Consider the following 15,916-nt stretch of genomic DNA (forward strand, 5'->3'; position numbering starts at 1 on the left):
AATGTGGTGCTTCTTACATGAACACTGTAGCAAAGTTCTTTATTTTGCACTACATATACATGCTAATTCACCTGTAAACTGATTTCAGTTATTTCAAAATTGAATTTAAGCTCAAAGTAAAATGTGTGTTTGCAGGAGAACATCACTCAGTCTTTGATATTATTGCAAAAGGAGCTAAAAGTTAGCCATAAATTAATAGTTAATACATTGTCAAGGAGAATTCAGTTAGAAGATGCATGTAAAGTCAGTATTTCTCTGAGGTCTGAATTTCTCTGAAGTTTATGTGATCAAGGTTCTGCAATAGGTTTCAAATTTAACTGGTATAGTTCAGTATTTAATTATTTACATTTTAAACATATATTTAAAGATTTTATCCTTCACACTACATGTTATCCGAAGGACCACATTGAAAATAAGTTGTAAAACATTCATGAGCCATCCTAGAATAACTATGTCAATAAAACTGTAGAATACTCATAATGTCTACAATAATAATTATATTTTTTATCTTTAAAGTTTTACGACAGTGGTGTCAAATGCTATGTAGTTTGTATCATTTTATACAACGAATTTTATCACAGATAAAAACTGATTAAACTAAATGCTAAGCATTTCAATTTTTGCTCCGATAAAAATGTAAATAATAATGATGCATATAATGGTATCAAATCATAGTTTGATCATTTTCTTCAAAACATAGTGACAAACATCATCAAAGATTACCAGTTGGTTCTAATAAAACAATTATATCAGAACAAAGGAGCTATGTCCAAGGGATTAACACCTATCATAATATTCTATTGTTATTTTTCACAGCTATGAAATGCAAATTAGCATGTTAAAGTGAAGTGTCACTGGTAATAAACATATATATACTATTTGTTCAAGAAACTGGATTGGCATGTGCCATGTCTTCTTCTTCTTTATAATCTTCCCTCCAGTAATGGAGAACCTCTATATGCGTGTGCCTTATTTTAAATCCAGTTGAATAGAATATACGTTTCACAGCTCTTGACACTATTAATTCCACCACCATAGAACGGAAACAGGAATTTCTGATCACTATTTACACTGTACAATCTTAAATAAAAACCCTGATAGAAACATAACCTTATGTACAGGGAAGATAGTCCTTGACCCTTTTAATAACATTTACTGCAGTATTTTATAACATTTATTAGTCCCCTACTGGTTGAAAACCAGTTTCTGGGACTATAGGAATGCGCTTTTCCGTCATTCCGTCTTTCCGTCATTCCGTCATTCCGTCCGTCCACAATTTCGTGTCCGGTCCATAACTCTTTTATCCATGAAGGGATTTTATTATTACTTGGCACAAATGTTCCCCATGACGAGACGACGTGTCATGTGCAAACCCCGGACCCCTACCTTAAAGGTCAAGGTCACAATTGGAGGTCAAAGGTCAACATGGCTTTTTTCCTGTCCGGTCCATAACTCTCCCATCCATGAAGGGATTTTAATATCACTTGGCACAATTGTACCTCATAATAAGACGATGTGTCATGCACAACTTTCAGACCCCTGGCTCAAAGGTCAAGGTCACACTTAGTAGTCAAATGTTAACATGGCATGAACAGGGTCTGTTTCGTGTCCGGTCCATAACTCTTTCATCCATGAAGGGATTTTAATATTACTTGACACAAATGTTCCCCATGATGTGACGACGTGTCATGCGCAAAACCCGCACCCCTAACTCAAAGGTCAAGGTCACAATTGGAGGTCAAAGGTCAACAGGGCTTTTTTCCAGTCCGGTCCATAACTCTCATCCATGAAGGGATTTTAATATCAATTGGTAAAATTTTACATCATAATATGACGATGTGTCATGCACAACTTTCAGACCCCTAGCTCAAAGGTCAAGGTCACACTTAGTAGTCAAATGTTAACATGGCATGAACAGGGTCTGTTTCGTGTCCGGTCCATAACTCTGTCATTCATTAAGGGATTTCAATATTACTTGGCGCAGATGTTCTCCATGATGAGACAACGTGTCATGCACAAATCCCGGAGCCCTTGCTTAAAGGTCAAGGTCATACTTAGAGGTCAAAAGTCTAATTCAAGAATGACTTTGTCTGGAGCATTTCTTCTTTATGCATGGAAGGATTTTAATGTAACTTAGCACAAATGTTTACCACCATGAGACAAATTGTCTTGCGCCAGAACCAGGTCGCTAGGTCTAAGGTCAAGGTCATACTTAGAGGTCAAAGGTCAAATTCAAGAATGACTTTGTCCGGAGCATTTCTTCTTCATGCATGGAGAGATTTTGATGTAACATGGCACAAATGTTCACCACCATGAGGCACACTTTTTTAGAATTACTTCCCTTTGTTGTTACTATAAATAGATTACATTGTAACTTTTTTATTACTGGCCGTAGCGAAAAATCGAGACCACTTTTCTGTGGTACAACATGCATGTTACATCCAATATTTTGGTGTATTTTGATCTATCTCTACCTAGTAAAGATTTTCTTGTGGACTTACATTTTATAATTTTTTTTTTTTTTTTTTTAGGATTAATTTCACTTTGTTGTTACTATAAATAACTTTTATGATAACTTTTTGTATATTGGCCAAAAAAATTCCAAAATAAAAACAACTGTACGTTTTTATATATGCAAATTTTAATTCAAGTTCTTTGTTATATTATATTGTATATATAGTACAATATTGTTTATACATCATTGACAGATATCAGTTCATTATGTTATACTGCAGTAGAGAAAATTAGGCGCCTTCCAGTAGGGGACTTTGTATTGCATGGCAATACTTCATTCACTTGTTTTATAAGTTTCAGTAAGTTCATTCTTGCTGAATTCAGAGGAAAGTAATTGGAAAGTAATTGAAATGTAATTGTCAATTACACCCTAAAACTGCTCTGTAATTAATTAAATTACAATTACATGTAATTGATAAATGACCCAATTACAAATTACATTCAATTACATAGGAAATGTAATTTAATTGCAATTAATTACAATTACATTTTTAGCTCGACTATTCGAAGAATAGTCTAGCTATTCTACTCACCCTGGCGTCGGCGTCGGCGTCGGCGTCGGCGTCGGCGTCACACCTTGGTTAAGTTTTTGCATGCAAGTACATACAGCTATCATTTAAAGGCATATAGCTTTGAAACTTATTTATTCTTTTTCTAGGTCAATTACCAACCTCACTGGGTCAAGTTCCATAACTCTAACATGTATTTTGAGCAAATTATGCCCCCTTTTGGACTTAGAAAATTCTGGTTAAAGTTTTACATGCAAGTTACTATCTCCAAAACTAATGCAGATATTGAATTGAAACTTCACATGTGTCTTCGGGGTTATAAAACTAGTTGATAGCACCAAGTCCCATAACTCTGACCTTCATTTTGGCCAAATTATGCCCCCTTTTGGACTTAGAAAATTCTGGTTAAAGTTTTGCGTGCAAGTACATACAGCTATTACTAAAAGGCATATAGATTTGAAACTTATTTTTTCTTTTTCTAGATCAATTACCTACCTCACTGGGTCAAGTCCCATAACTCTGGCATGTATTTTGGCCAAATTATGCCCCCTTTTGGACTTAGAAAATTCTGGTTAAAGTTTTGCGTGCAAGTACATACAGCTATTACTAAAAGGCATATAGATTTGAAACTTATTTTTTCTTTTTCTAGATCAATTACCTACCTCACTGGGTCAAGTCCCATAACTCTGGCATGTATTTTGGCCAAATTATGCCCCCTTTTGGACTTAGAAAATTCTGGTTAAAGTTTTGCGTGCAAGTACATACAGCTATTACTAAAAGGCATATAGATTTGGAACATATTTATTCTTTTTCTAGATCAATTACCTACCTCACTGGGTCAAGTTCCATAACTCTTAACATGTATTTTGAGCAAATTATGCCCCCTTTTGGACTTAGAAAATTCTGGTTAAAGTTTTACATGCAAGTTACTATCCCCAAAACTAATGCAGATATTGAATTGAAACTTAACATGTTTCTTCGGGGTTATAAAACTAGTTGATAGCATCAAGTCCCATAACTCTGATATGTCCCCTTTTGAACTTAAAACTCTTTTGATATTTAACATTTTGGGTAATAATTTCCAGCTTCTGTGACAATATTTCGAATAGTCGAGCTTGGCTGTCTTATGGACAGCTCTTGTTAATTACCCAAGGTCTGAAATAAATTGTTTACATTTTACAGTCATGAAGCAATGGGTGATCTCATTCACATTATGGGCACCCTCGTAGACGTCAACGGCAAGATACTCATACCTGGCATCAATGATTCTGTCGCCAAGCTCACTGAAGAGGAACAGAAACTTTATGGACCAATCGATTTTGACACAGTTAGTAGATAACAATTATTCTTAAAATTAAAAGATTGAGTTACATAAAGAAATTATTCTTTCACTGAACATGTAAGCTTTGTTTATTCGGATATTTGATATATCATTGAATTGAGTGCCATTTTATAATGATATCTCTTGCCCCTCACCGATACAGGTTCGAAACCTTGCTTTGGGTACAGAACTCTTCATGTGAGGAAACCATCCAGCAGGTTGGTGGTCCTATCTAGATGCCTGCCCTTGCCTGAGACAGTGCCCAGAGAAGCACCTTCGGTCTTCCTTTAAAAAGACATTATATGACAAAGATTTTGTTAGTGTGACCCTAGATCCTACAGAAACAAAAATAAAAAAATGCTGTTGTGTGATGGTGGTCATGTAACCTCACCAATATTCTTGGATTTACTTACTTAGTACTAGAGTTAACGGATTCTTTGCTGCTTTCTTGGTTATTATGGAAAATGTTCGAACTAGATTTAAAGTAAGATTTGCATAAGTGCATTGCACAACAGTCATAACTGTAGTACAAGTAGATTTTGAATTATTTCCCTTGTTCAATGTTGAGTCCAAAGCAAAACTTAAAAAGTAAGCAAGGGATTGTCTTCAAACTTTGAATATAAGTAAACTATGATATGACAATTTTGTATCTTATAAACACATTCAGTTTGCCAGTGACAGTTCTTGTTATTTATCATTGATATGCCAGATTTTATATACTGATAAATCTGATTGTAGAATGAGTACAAAGAAGATATAGGTGTGAAGAAGTTGATACATAGTGAGAAACATGAAGTTCTGATGGCTCGCTGGCGATACCCGTCACTCTCTTTACATGGTAAGTCATTCATGCTGAGAAAAACATGCCTTTGCCAAATTCAGGGGAAATAACTTTTTATTGAATCCTGGTATTGATGTCAGTATACTATTAGTTATATAAATAGTTTCAGAGGCTTTCCTAAAGACCAGCTACGTAATGGTACTGCCTTTGTACCAGTATATGCCATTGATTCCTAACGATTAGGCAGTACCATATAAGTACTTTTTTCTGTGGGTACTTTATTTCTGCGTTTTCTGCGGAAGACAATAAGACCGCAGATTTAAAATCCGCAGAAAATTTTGTCCTGCCATGCTGTGATACGATGATACAAGTCGCCATTATAATCCGGTTAAGTATAATACAACGTCCCTTAGCGTTATTGGCTTTTGTCAACCATGTAGCCAAAGACTGACGAATCAAGTTGAAAATTTAGTAGTAACAGTAATATAATAGAACCATTTTATCATTGTTTTTGCTGTTAAATAAACCATAATAAAAACATCAAACGCAGAAATAAATACTTATATGGTATGTCTATTGAGTTCAGATATTTTGATAGACGACTGACAGCTGTTTTAGTGATATAAGTAGTACAAACTGGTACAAAAAGGCAGGGCATACCATGGTATCTGTCTGTTCTGCTGTAGAAAAATCCCATTAAAGTTTAAGGAACTGAGGTGGCAAAGGGTTTGTTCAGCAGGTCTTTTTACTGGAAATGGACATACGTAATGCATTTCACATGTTACTTTTCACATCTACAATTTAAAAGACGTATAGGTCCTAGGCCGGTGTGGGTTCACCTGCAAACTAATTAAGATGTGAGCTTAGTTATGTTTTTGCATTGTATTGTAGAATTTGTATAAAATTGATCAGGTATTGAGGGAGCTTTTAGTGGTGCCGGAGCTAAGACTGTGATACCAAGAAAAGTGACTGGGAAATTTTCTATCAGACTGGTTCCTGATATGCAGCCTGACCAGGTTGAAAAGTTGGTAAAAGCACATGTAGAGAAGGTCCATAAAGAGAGAGGCAGTCCGAATGAAATTAAGTAAGAAAGTTTATTTTCTATTAATTTTTTTATGTATTTCATATCTTGCCTGGCTTACTCAGTACTAAGTGCTTCCAACTACAAGCCAGTGGTTGGATATTCATTTTGTTAGCAATAAAACTGCTCTTCATGATAATTTTAAACTTGGTAAAAATTATTTATATACAAAATTATTTCATTATAAACAACATTTTGTTTATAAAATCCTCGTCAGATTTTGCAAAATTTTAAAATGACATTAGGTTTTCAGTGTTTAATGGCAGAATCAAAATTTTAACTGACATAAAACTTTGATGAATGAGCCTGTGGTCATTTTAATTAAAAAGAAAACATGACATATAAGGAAAATTTGTTTGTTTCACATAAGATCGAAATATTTTGCATTCAGGAAATCAAAATCTTTCATTTTCTCTAATGGCTAAGCCATTCAGAAAAGTATTGTATCTGGCACTCACTTGGTGAAAAATGTTTCGATCTTGCACTGCAGTAACCAAATGTCAACTATATACAGTTAAACCTGTGTGAAAGACCACCTCCCATTATAGACCCTTATTGTAAAACTTGCTAATAAAGGCCACTATTTTCTCATTGCGATTAATCATAAATCGTGTAAATTAACCTGTTTTGAGGACCTCCTGTCAATAAAGACCTTTTTTGTTACGAAATGGTGGTCTTTGTATTTGCTAAATATGCTTAATATGTAAAGTTTTTTTTTTTAAATGTTTCCAGATATTTGTATAATTTCGACATAATATTATTTCAATTTTTAAAGACGTAAGTTGGACCTAAGTTTTTTCTGTTTAATGGTGAAAAGCATACCGCTGCCTTAACAGCTAGGTGACTTTCACTCTGGGTAAATAATTGAGGCCTCGATTGAAACCTTATAATCTGAAGAAAATAGTAGATATGAATTACTGTTTTAATAGGCGTATTGTGTTGTTGTATATGTACTTGCAGACTTTTCCAACTAGACACTTTTATATTTTGTGTATGCCCTAAGTAACTTCTTGAAACTTGACTACAACTTATTTGTGTAAACAATGCATTTTACCTCTGTCCATTATGATTTAATAATACTTTTAAATATTTACGATGTTATACAAGAGGCTCGATTTAATATGATGACACACATTTCTGTTTACACATATTTATGCAGGATAACAATGGGTCATGGAGGTAAACCATGGGTCAGTGATTTTAACCATCCAAACTATGTAGCTGGTAGAAATGCTGTAAAAACAGGTAAATGTGTGGCTTCCACGATATGCGCACATGAGACTGAAGCTTTCTGTGTAGAAATATGCTATTGTGGTTGTGGTTATGCTTTCAAGGTTGCCAGGGCTTTGTCTGCTTGGAATTCTTCAGTATTTTCTGCTAGCAGATTGTTACCTTAGTGCAGAACTTCAGTTACACTGTGACTGTTGTGAATAAAGCAGCACATACAGTAGTTTTACACTGAGGTAACAAAATGGCTGTCTGCTCTACTTCTTTGGAGGTAGCAAAAACACTTCATCCACATCAGTTTGGTGACTCTGGTTTTCCTCCGTGATTTCAGTTCCCATTTTCCACCAGTTTTTGTTCACCAGAGCACATGCTGCTCAGTGTGAGCTATTGTGATCACTCAACATCATCGTCTGTCTGTCAGTGTGAACTTTTTCTGAACATATTATCTCCTTTGAAACCACTGGTTGGAGTTTGGTGAAACTGGGTAGTCCTCATCCAAAATTGTTCAAACAATTCATTCTGCATGGTTGCACATAGGGGCTACCAGAACTAAAAGTAGAAAAATCTTCAAATGACATCTCATTGTGAACCGCAAGTCTGATTTTAAAATGTTGTCAAAGAAATGTTGTTTTTAGCTCACCTGTCACATAGTGACAAGGTGAGCTTTTGTGATCACCCGTCGTCAGTCCGTCCGTGCATCAACAATTTCTTGTCTGCACAATAGTGGTTTCATTTATGATTTTATTGTGCCCCCCATGAGTGGTGGACCCCCATATAGATTTGCTCTTGTTCGTGTGTCCGTCCGTCCGTCCGTCCGTGCATTCGTGCGTCCGTCCGAAATTCGTGACGCACCTAGCTCAAAAAGTATTTCATATAAATTGATGAAACCTTGCATGAGTCTTTATCATGATATGAATTTGCGCACCTTCTATTTTTCGTCTGGCTTCGCTTATGGCCCCTGAAATAGTCAAAAATGCACATTTTCACCTTGTGACACGCCTAGCTCAAAAAGTATTTCATATAAATTGATGAAACCTTGCATAAGTCTAAATCATGATATAAACTTGCGCACCTCTTACTTTTAATCTGGGTCCGCCCCCTATTTCTAGAGTTATGGCCCCTGAAATAGTCCAAAATGCACATTTTCACCTTGTGACACGCCTAGCTCAAAAAGTATTTCATATAAATTGATGAAACCTTGCATAAGTCTTAATCATGATATAAACTTGCGCACCTCCTACTTTTAATCTGGGTCCGCCCCCTATTTCTAGAGTTATGGCCCCTGAAATAGTCCAAAATGCACATTTTCACATTGTGACACGCCTAGCTCAAAAAGTATTTCATATAAATTGATGAAACCTTGCATGAATCTTTATCATGATATGAACTTTTGCACCTCCTATTTTTCGTCTGGCTCTGCCCCCTATTTTTAGAGTTATGGCCCCCGAAATAGTCAAAAATGCACATTTTCACCTTGTGACACGCCTAGCTCAAAAAGTATTTGATATAGATTCATGAAACCTTGCATGAGTCTTAATCGTGGTATGAACTTGCGCACCTCCTATTTTTAATCGGGACCGCCCCCTATTTCTAGAGTTATGGCCCCTGAAATAGTCAAAAATGCACATTTTCACCTTGTGACACGCCTGGCTCAAAAAGTATTTGATATAAATTGATGAAACCTTGCACCAGTCTTTATCATGATATGAACTTGTGCACCTCCTGTTTTTCACCTGGGTTCGCTTCCTATTTTTAAAGTTATGGCCCTTGAAGTAGTCAAAAAATTCACATTTTGACCTAATTATGTGCCTCACTCAAAAAGTATTTAATGTAAATTCATGAAACCTTGCTTGAGTCTTTATCATAATGTGACCTTGCAGACTTGGCATTCAACTTGAGAATCTTAGCGTTTATTACAGAGTTATGGCCCTTGAAATAGCCAAAATAGTGGATTTTTTGTTTGTGATGCTCATAGCTCAAAAGTATATGGTATAGAATAATGAATCCTTTTCATATTTTTTTTGAGGCTATACCGCATTAAGACTGCAAACATTTGAATTATCTCCCCTTATGTGTGACAAATGTACCAGTGGGGGGCACACCCTGTGTCCTACAGACACATTCTAGTTTTAACCAAACTGGCACACAACTTGTATCACCATAAGGTCGTGGTTCCTTTCTTGAACTGGGCAGATTCCATTATGGGTTGTAGAGTTATGGCCCCTGAAAGGGCCAGAATTAGCTATTTTGACCTTGTCTGCACAAGAGCAGCTTCATTTATGATTTTATTTAACCAAACTTGCACACAACTTGTATCACCATAAGATCTTGGTTCCTTTCTTGAACTGGCGAGGTTCCTTTATGGGTTCCAGAGTGATGGCCCCTGAAAGGGCCAGAATTAGCTATTTTGACCTTTTCTGCACAATAGCAGCTTCATTTATGATTTGATTTTAACCAAACTTGCACACAACTTGTATCACCACAAAATTTTGGTTCCCTTTTAAAACTGGCCAGATTCCATCATGGGTTCCAGAGTTATGGGCCCTTAAAGGTCCAAAATTGGCTATTTTGGCTTTTGCAGCCATATAGAGACTTCATTTATGGTTTTATTTGATACAAAGTTCCAAAATATCTTCAACAACAATAAACCTTGCATTCCATGACAAATCAGATCCAATCGTAGGTTCCAGAGTTATTTTATATCTGATTACATCCCCTGATTGCAATCAAAATGGATTTATATCAGTAATAACTTATAGGACTTATTTGAAATTTCATTATTGTCATTAGTTGGACTGAGCCAATCAGGGTAGATAACTATGGACTGATTTTATGTCAAATTACCTCCCTTTATTTCAAATTTAGATGGGTATATCTCTGTAACTAATGAAGATACTGGTCTGAAATTTTATTTATGTCAACACATTTATTTGGCAGATCCTTCTTTTGTTCACTTACAATAATTTTTGTTTAATTACTTCCCTTTTATGTTACTATAAATAGCTTATTTTTAGTAACTTTTTTATTATTGGCCGTAGGGAAAAACCGAGACCACTTTTCTGTGGTACAACATGGATGGTACCTCCAATTTTAAGGTGTATTTTGACATATCTGTAACTTGTAAGAATTTTTTTTCTTTTTGGTTAAATTTCTTCTCTTTGTTGTTCCTGTCCTGTGGACTTAGATATTTTTTTCTGAGGACCTTCTTGTCCTCAAGTGCAATGATAACAGGTGAGCAATATAGGGCCATGATGGCCCTCTTGTTTTGGTTACCCTTAACAAGTACTCTTTAAGTTATTTTGATTGTTGAAAAACATCTTCAAGAGAATAAGGCCTCCAGGGGGCATGGTCACTTTTCCCTCTATGTATATATTAGAAACTCACGGAAATGTCTCTTGGATGATCAACTAAGACTCTTGATATTATGCTGAGTTGTCAGAAGCATGGCCACAAGAGCTAAACGTCTAGAAAAATCTTCAAAATTATACAATCTCCTCCAAAATCACAGGTCCAAATTTGAAACAATTTCACAGAAATGTTTCTTCGGAGGCTCTCTACTAAAATTGTTCAAAGCAATCTTGATGTGCCGAATTTGAAAACATGGCTGCCAGGGCTCTGGTTTGCCCTATATGGCTCTATGGAAAACTGAATCTGTAGGCCAGTTTTCAAGGTAATTTGGTAGTAATGTTTCTTGTTATACCTGTTCAAGCTGTAAAACTCTGGTGAGCGATGTAGGGCCATCTTAGCCCTCTTGTTTAAGATTACTGGACATAAGTCTGCCAAGATTTAAGTCACAATTAGTAGATAAATGTAAATACATTTGTACAGTCTAAACTGTCCATAACAGTCACATTTTGGAGAACCAGAAAATGGTCTATATTAGGAGGTGGTCTCTGTTCAGCTGATAAAAGAAACTGCAAATGTTTATACCCAAAATAGAACTGGCATCTTTATAGAGCCTGGTGGCCTTTGTTCACAGGAGGCCATTGATACATGATTGACTGTTTCTCTATGGATATTTTTGTTCTCTTCTTCAAATATTTTCTGTCTTTTACATACATATCAAAAAACCTTGAATGAAAAAAATATTTGCACATATGGGTGAATGCAAAACTTAAACAAAAGTGAAGATCAAGATGTAGAGGCGACTTATGGCCAGTTATTTTGAAAAAATTGCAGTCTTTAAGCTCTGCTGATTATTCCACCTCCAATGAAGAATAAGTATTGAACTTGTTGTATCAGGTTATATTTGGAAGGAGGCGGAGGAAAACCATGGGTCAGCGACTTTAATCATCCAAATTACACAGCTGGTAGAAATGCTGTAAAAACAGGTGCTTATTTTATTGTGTTATCTCAGTCTTGGCTTTTTGCTTTCTATCTTGTATCTCTGGGTTTTTCTATTTTTACACCTTTGCTAGTTTAAATTAAGCTTTTGTTTTTTATTAAAGGGGTATGCATGCCTCTAGATGTACATGATACAAATGTTGACATTTTACAAGTATGCTAAACAGTTCAGCTGCAATTAAATTCTTTCTGTTTAAAAATATATCATATTTTACTGCATGACTATTCTATGTATTTCATAAATTACCAATTTTTTTTTTATACAGGTAAATAAATACAGCCTAAAACTTAGCCTGTCTAGTTTTACTTTTTAGCTCGGCTATACGAAGTATAAGGAGATCTATCCTACTCGACCCGGCGTCGGCGTCTTTCCGCGTCCCCACCTTGGTTAAAGTTTTTTTACACTTTCTCTTTTTTCTTTTTATCTCTGTAATTACTTGATGGATTTGATCCAAACTTAAAATAGTTATTCCTCATCATCACCCACATCATCTGACAAGAGCCATAGCTCTGGCACCAATATTTCATGATTTATTTCCCCTTTTTACTTAGATTTTCAGGTTAAAGTTTTGATGCACTTTCACTCTATCTCTGTTATTACTGAATGGATTTGATTCAAACTTAAAATAATTGTTCAACATCATCACCCACAGCATATGACACAAGATGCATAACTCTGACACAAATTTTTCAAGAATTATTCCCCCTTTTTACGTAGAATTTCAGGTTAAAGTTTTGATGCACTTTCACTCTATCTTTGTTATTACTGAATGGATGATTCCTACTTAACATAGTTGTTCAACAGCATCACCCACATCATATGACACAAGGTGCATAACTCTGGCAAAAATGTTTCATGAATTATTCCCCCTTTTTACTTAGAATTTCAGGTTAATTTTGATGCATTTTCACTATATTTCAGTTATTACGAAATGCATTTGATTCAAACTTGAAGTAGTTGTTCCACATCATCACCTACATCATATGACACAAGGTGCATAACTCTTGCCCAATATTTTATGAATTATGCCCCTTTTTTGCTTAGAATTATACTTATATAGTGTTTTGATACACTTTATCTGTACCTCTCTTATTACTTAATATTTTTGATACAGACTCAAGCTATTGTGCAATCACTTCATCCACCATTGGAGTCATTAAACACTCCAGTGACAGCTCAAGTTTCCTCTGATATGCCCAGTTTCACTATCCAGCATCGAAATAGTCGAGCACGCTGTCTCCTGTGACAGCTCTTTTTGTATTATATAATTACTTAAAAGTAAGAACACTTTAAAAAAAATTGTAAGTTTGAAACATTTGGTATATGATAACATCTGCTGTAAAATCAGAAATTTTTGTGAGGGATTTTTGTTTGCTATAATCATTAATTTGAGTAGGTTGTATTTTCACAACTAATTTCTGATCAAAGTTTTGTTATTGTTACAATTACAAGCTAGCCATATATTGTGAAGAGTTTACCTGGTGAAATAATTCTAATGGCAAACTTTTAATGTAAAAAAAATCTTAATTTTTGATAGTTTGTTTGTTTGTTTGTTTGTTTTGGGTTTAACGCCGTTTTTCAACAGTATTTCAGTTATATAACGGCGGGCAGTTAACCTAACCAGTGTTCCTGGATTCTGTACCAGTACAGACCTATTCTCCGCAAGTAACTGCCAACTTCCCCACATGAATCAGAGGTGGAGGACTAATGATTTCAGACACAATGTCGTTTATCAAATAGTCACGGAGAACATACGCCCCGCCCGAGGATCGAACTTGCGACCCCGTGATCCGTAGACCAACGCTCTTACCTACTGAGCTAAGCGGGCGGGCTTAATTTTTGATAGTATCCATAATTAGTCTGTACCTAAATGTTCTAAATGCAAAGATAATGTATCTTGTTATTTTCTCAAGTGTTTGGAGTGGAGCCTGACCTGACCAGAGAGGGCGGAAGTATTCCAGTGACCTTGACATTCCAAGAGGCCACAGGCAAAAATGTCATATTACTCCCGATAGGAGCCTCAGATGACGGAGCCCATTCACAGAATGAAAAAATTGACAAATATAACTATATACAAGGGGTATATATAACACTGATATTTCTTACTTCTGATCATTTTCATGTAAATTAATGGTCTTTGCATGTAAGCTCTGTATGGCAGCCAGTTGCAACTTCAGAAAACACCAGAATTTCCAGCAGCCAAACTATCTTCAAAGGGACTGAATTATTGAGGACCTTGACTTTGAAATACCTGACCTCACTGCTGTGAGTTTGATGAACAGGCTCAATCAAATCTAGCCTGCAACATTTTTATTTATGTCGCGTTGGGCACTCTATGGATTTCCATTTATTCTATTTTGAAATCTTGGAGTGAGGACTTCTCCCATATGGAAAAGATATCCAGCTGGCTAAAGGAAGCTTGGTTTTTCTACCCAAGTGCCCGTCTAAACCATGCGTAAAATACTGGTAATGCCTGAAGGGAAAGCAGGGATCTGTCTCCACAATCGAAAGCTGGAAAATTTGCTGTATGACCTAAAATTATGTTGGTTTGCCTTAATGCCCAACAGAACAAACAAATAAATTTTTGTCAGATCTTTTCATATTTTTATTAGTTACATATTTAACAAATTGGCTTCAATTTCTTTTTGCACAAAAGTATTTGACATAGATTTTAATGAAGCTTAAAATATGGAACTCATTTGTTTATATCATTCTTGTAATAATTTCAACTTTACTCTGTATTGCAGATCAAGCTACTTGGAGCATATATGGATGAAATTGGAAAAACTGCATAAATAAATAATGGGAGAAGTACAGAATAGATCTTGACATTTAAGATCAAATAAAACCAGTGTTTTAAATCGGGCTAGATTAATGGCAAAATTTTGTCCCGCCGCAATGTATGACAGAGTAGCTTTTACTTTTCACTTTTAAGGATGTTTTGGTCACGAGTAAAGGTTGAATTAAAGTTTAGTGATATTATTTAAACAGAATTTGACTTGTTGGAAGTGTGATACAGTATTTGTATAATCAGACAAATCAACACTAGATTTAGTATTTGGTGAAGGCTATTTTTATAGTAAAGCATTTTATTGGAATTTAATCTTGTGAAACTATATATACTTAAAGATGAAATGGGTTTAATTCATTCCCTGAATATTTTGATTTGGTTTTTCAGACATAATAAAATTTATAATCCCAGTTTATTATACAATATGTGATTAACATTATATAATTAACAGGGTTTTTAAGGATCACATCTCAGCCTCTCAGGCATACTCCTGAAATATTATTTTGATATTTTGCAGAATGTACCTTCAAACAAACTTACTTATTTTTTATTTCATATAGTAATAATTTGTTGGTTGGGATATTTATATCCTTTAAAAGTTTTATTTCTTATCTTGGAAATGCATTACATAATCATTGAATATCAGGGTACTAGTATGATAATACTTTCAAATAGCTTTCTTTTACTGTTCTCAACAATATAATTTGTTCATTCATTTAGACCTTTCACTTCAATCATTTTAGTTACAAGTAAAGAACAACAGCATTATTTATATAATTTAACTTAACAACAAATGTCTTTTAACAACCACCTTACATAGCTGGCTTTATATGCTTCGTCAGTACATTTTAATTGACTACACAGCTATTCCTAATATTTGTCATTATACTGTGAAATCGTTAATATTCATGGGGGAATAATTTTCATGGATTTTGTGGTTGAGTCAATCCACGAAATTTAATCCCAACGAACAAGTAAAATTTCCTTTCATTTTATGTTAAAAAGTTGAAATCCACAAATTTATATCCCCACGAAATTGCCGTCTTGACCAATACCACAAAATTTCATGCCCACAAAATTAAATGATTTTACAGTGCAGTCAAACTTTGTTCGCTTTATGGACCAGCAAAATTTGGAACAATTTACATTATGCAGGAATTTTGCAGAGACCTGTCAATGAGTTCAAGCAAAGGGCAGTGTCCGAATTATCCGAGTTCGAGCAGACGAAGTTTGACTGTAATTCAATTGACTACGTAGTTGCACCTAACTTTTGTCATATCTTTCTCATGTAGTTTTGTCATTACTATAACAACAAATAAAGTACTATTTTTATACGTCTTTGTTATC

The 15,916-nt window shown here is 35.0% G+C and overlaps 1 protein-coding gene across 2 annotated transcripts in view; it reads left to right on the plus strand.

Annotated features, from left to right (window-relative positions):
* The window catches only part of LOC123537357 (cytosolic non-specific dipeptidase-like), a 30,500-nt gene extending 14,597 nt beyond the window's left edge, over nt 1–15,903 (plus strand). The window contains exons 8-13 of one of the 2 annotated variants that reach the window (XM_045321047.2): nt 4,206–4,350; nt 5,083–5,182; nt 6,038–6,209; nt 7,366–7,451; nt 13,692–13,858; nt 14,526–15,903. In XM_045321047.2, the coding sequence (XP_045176982.2) occupies nt 4,206–4,350; nt 5,083–5,182; nt 6,038–6,209; nt 7,366–7,451; nt 13,692–13,858; nt 14,526–14,573 (718 nt within the window). In that variant the 3' untranslated portion in view covers nt 14,574–15,903. Of the gene's footprint in view, nt 1–4,205; nt 4,351–5,082; nt 5,183–6,037; nt 6,210–7,365; nt 7,452–11,675; nt 11,765–13,691; nt 13,859–14,525 lie in introns of both variants that reach the window. The other variant, XM_045321046.2, reaches the window with a different exon arrangement.
* The last annotated feature ends 13 nt before the right edge of the window (nt 15,904–15,916 follow it).

Source organism: Mercenaria mercenaria, chromosome 17, assembly GCF_021730395.1.
Source record: "Mercenaria mercenaria strain notata chromosome 17, MADL_Memer_1, whole genome shotgun sequence".
Classification (NCBI taxonomy): domain Eukaryota; kingdom Metazoa; phylum Mollusca; class Bivalvia; order Venerida; family Veneridae; genus Mercenaria; species Mercenaria mercenaria.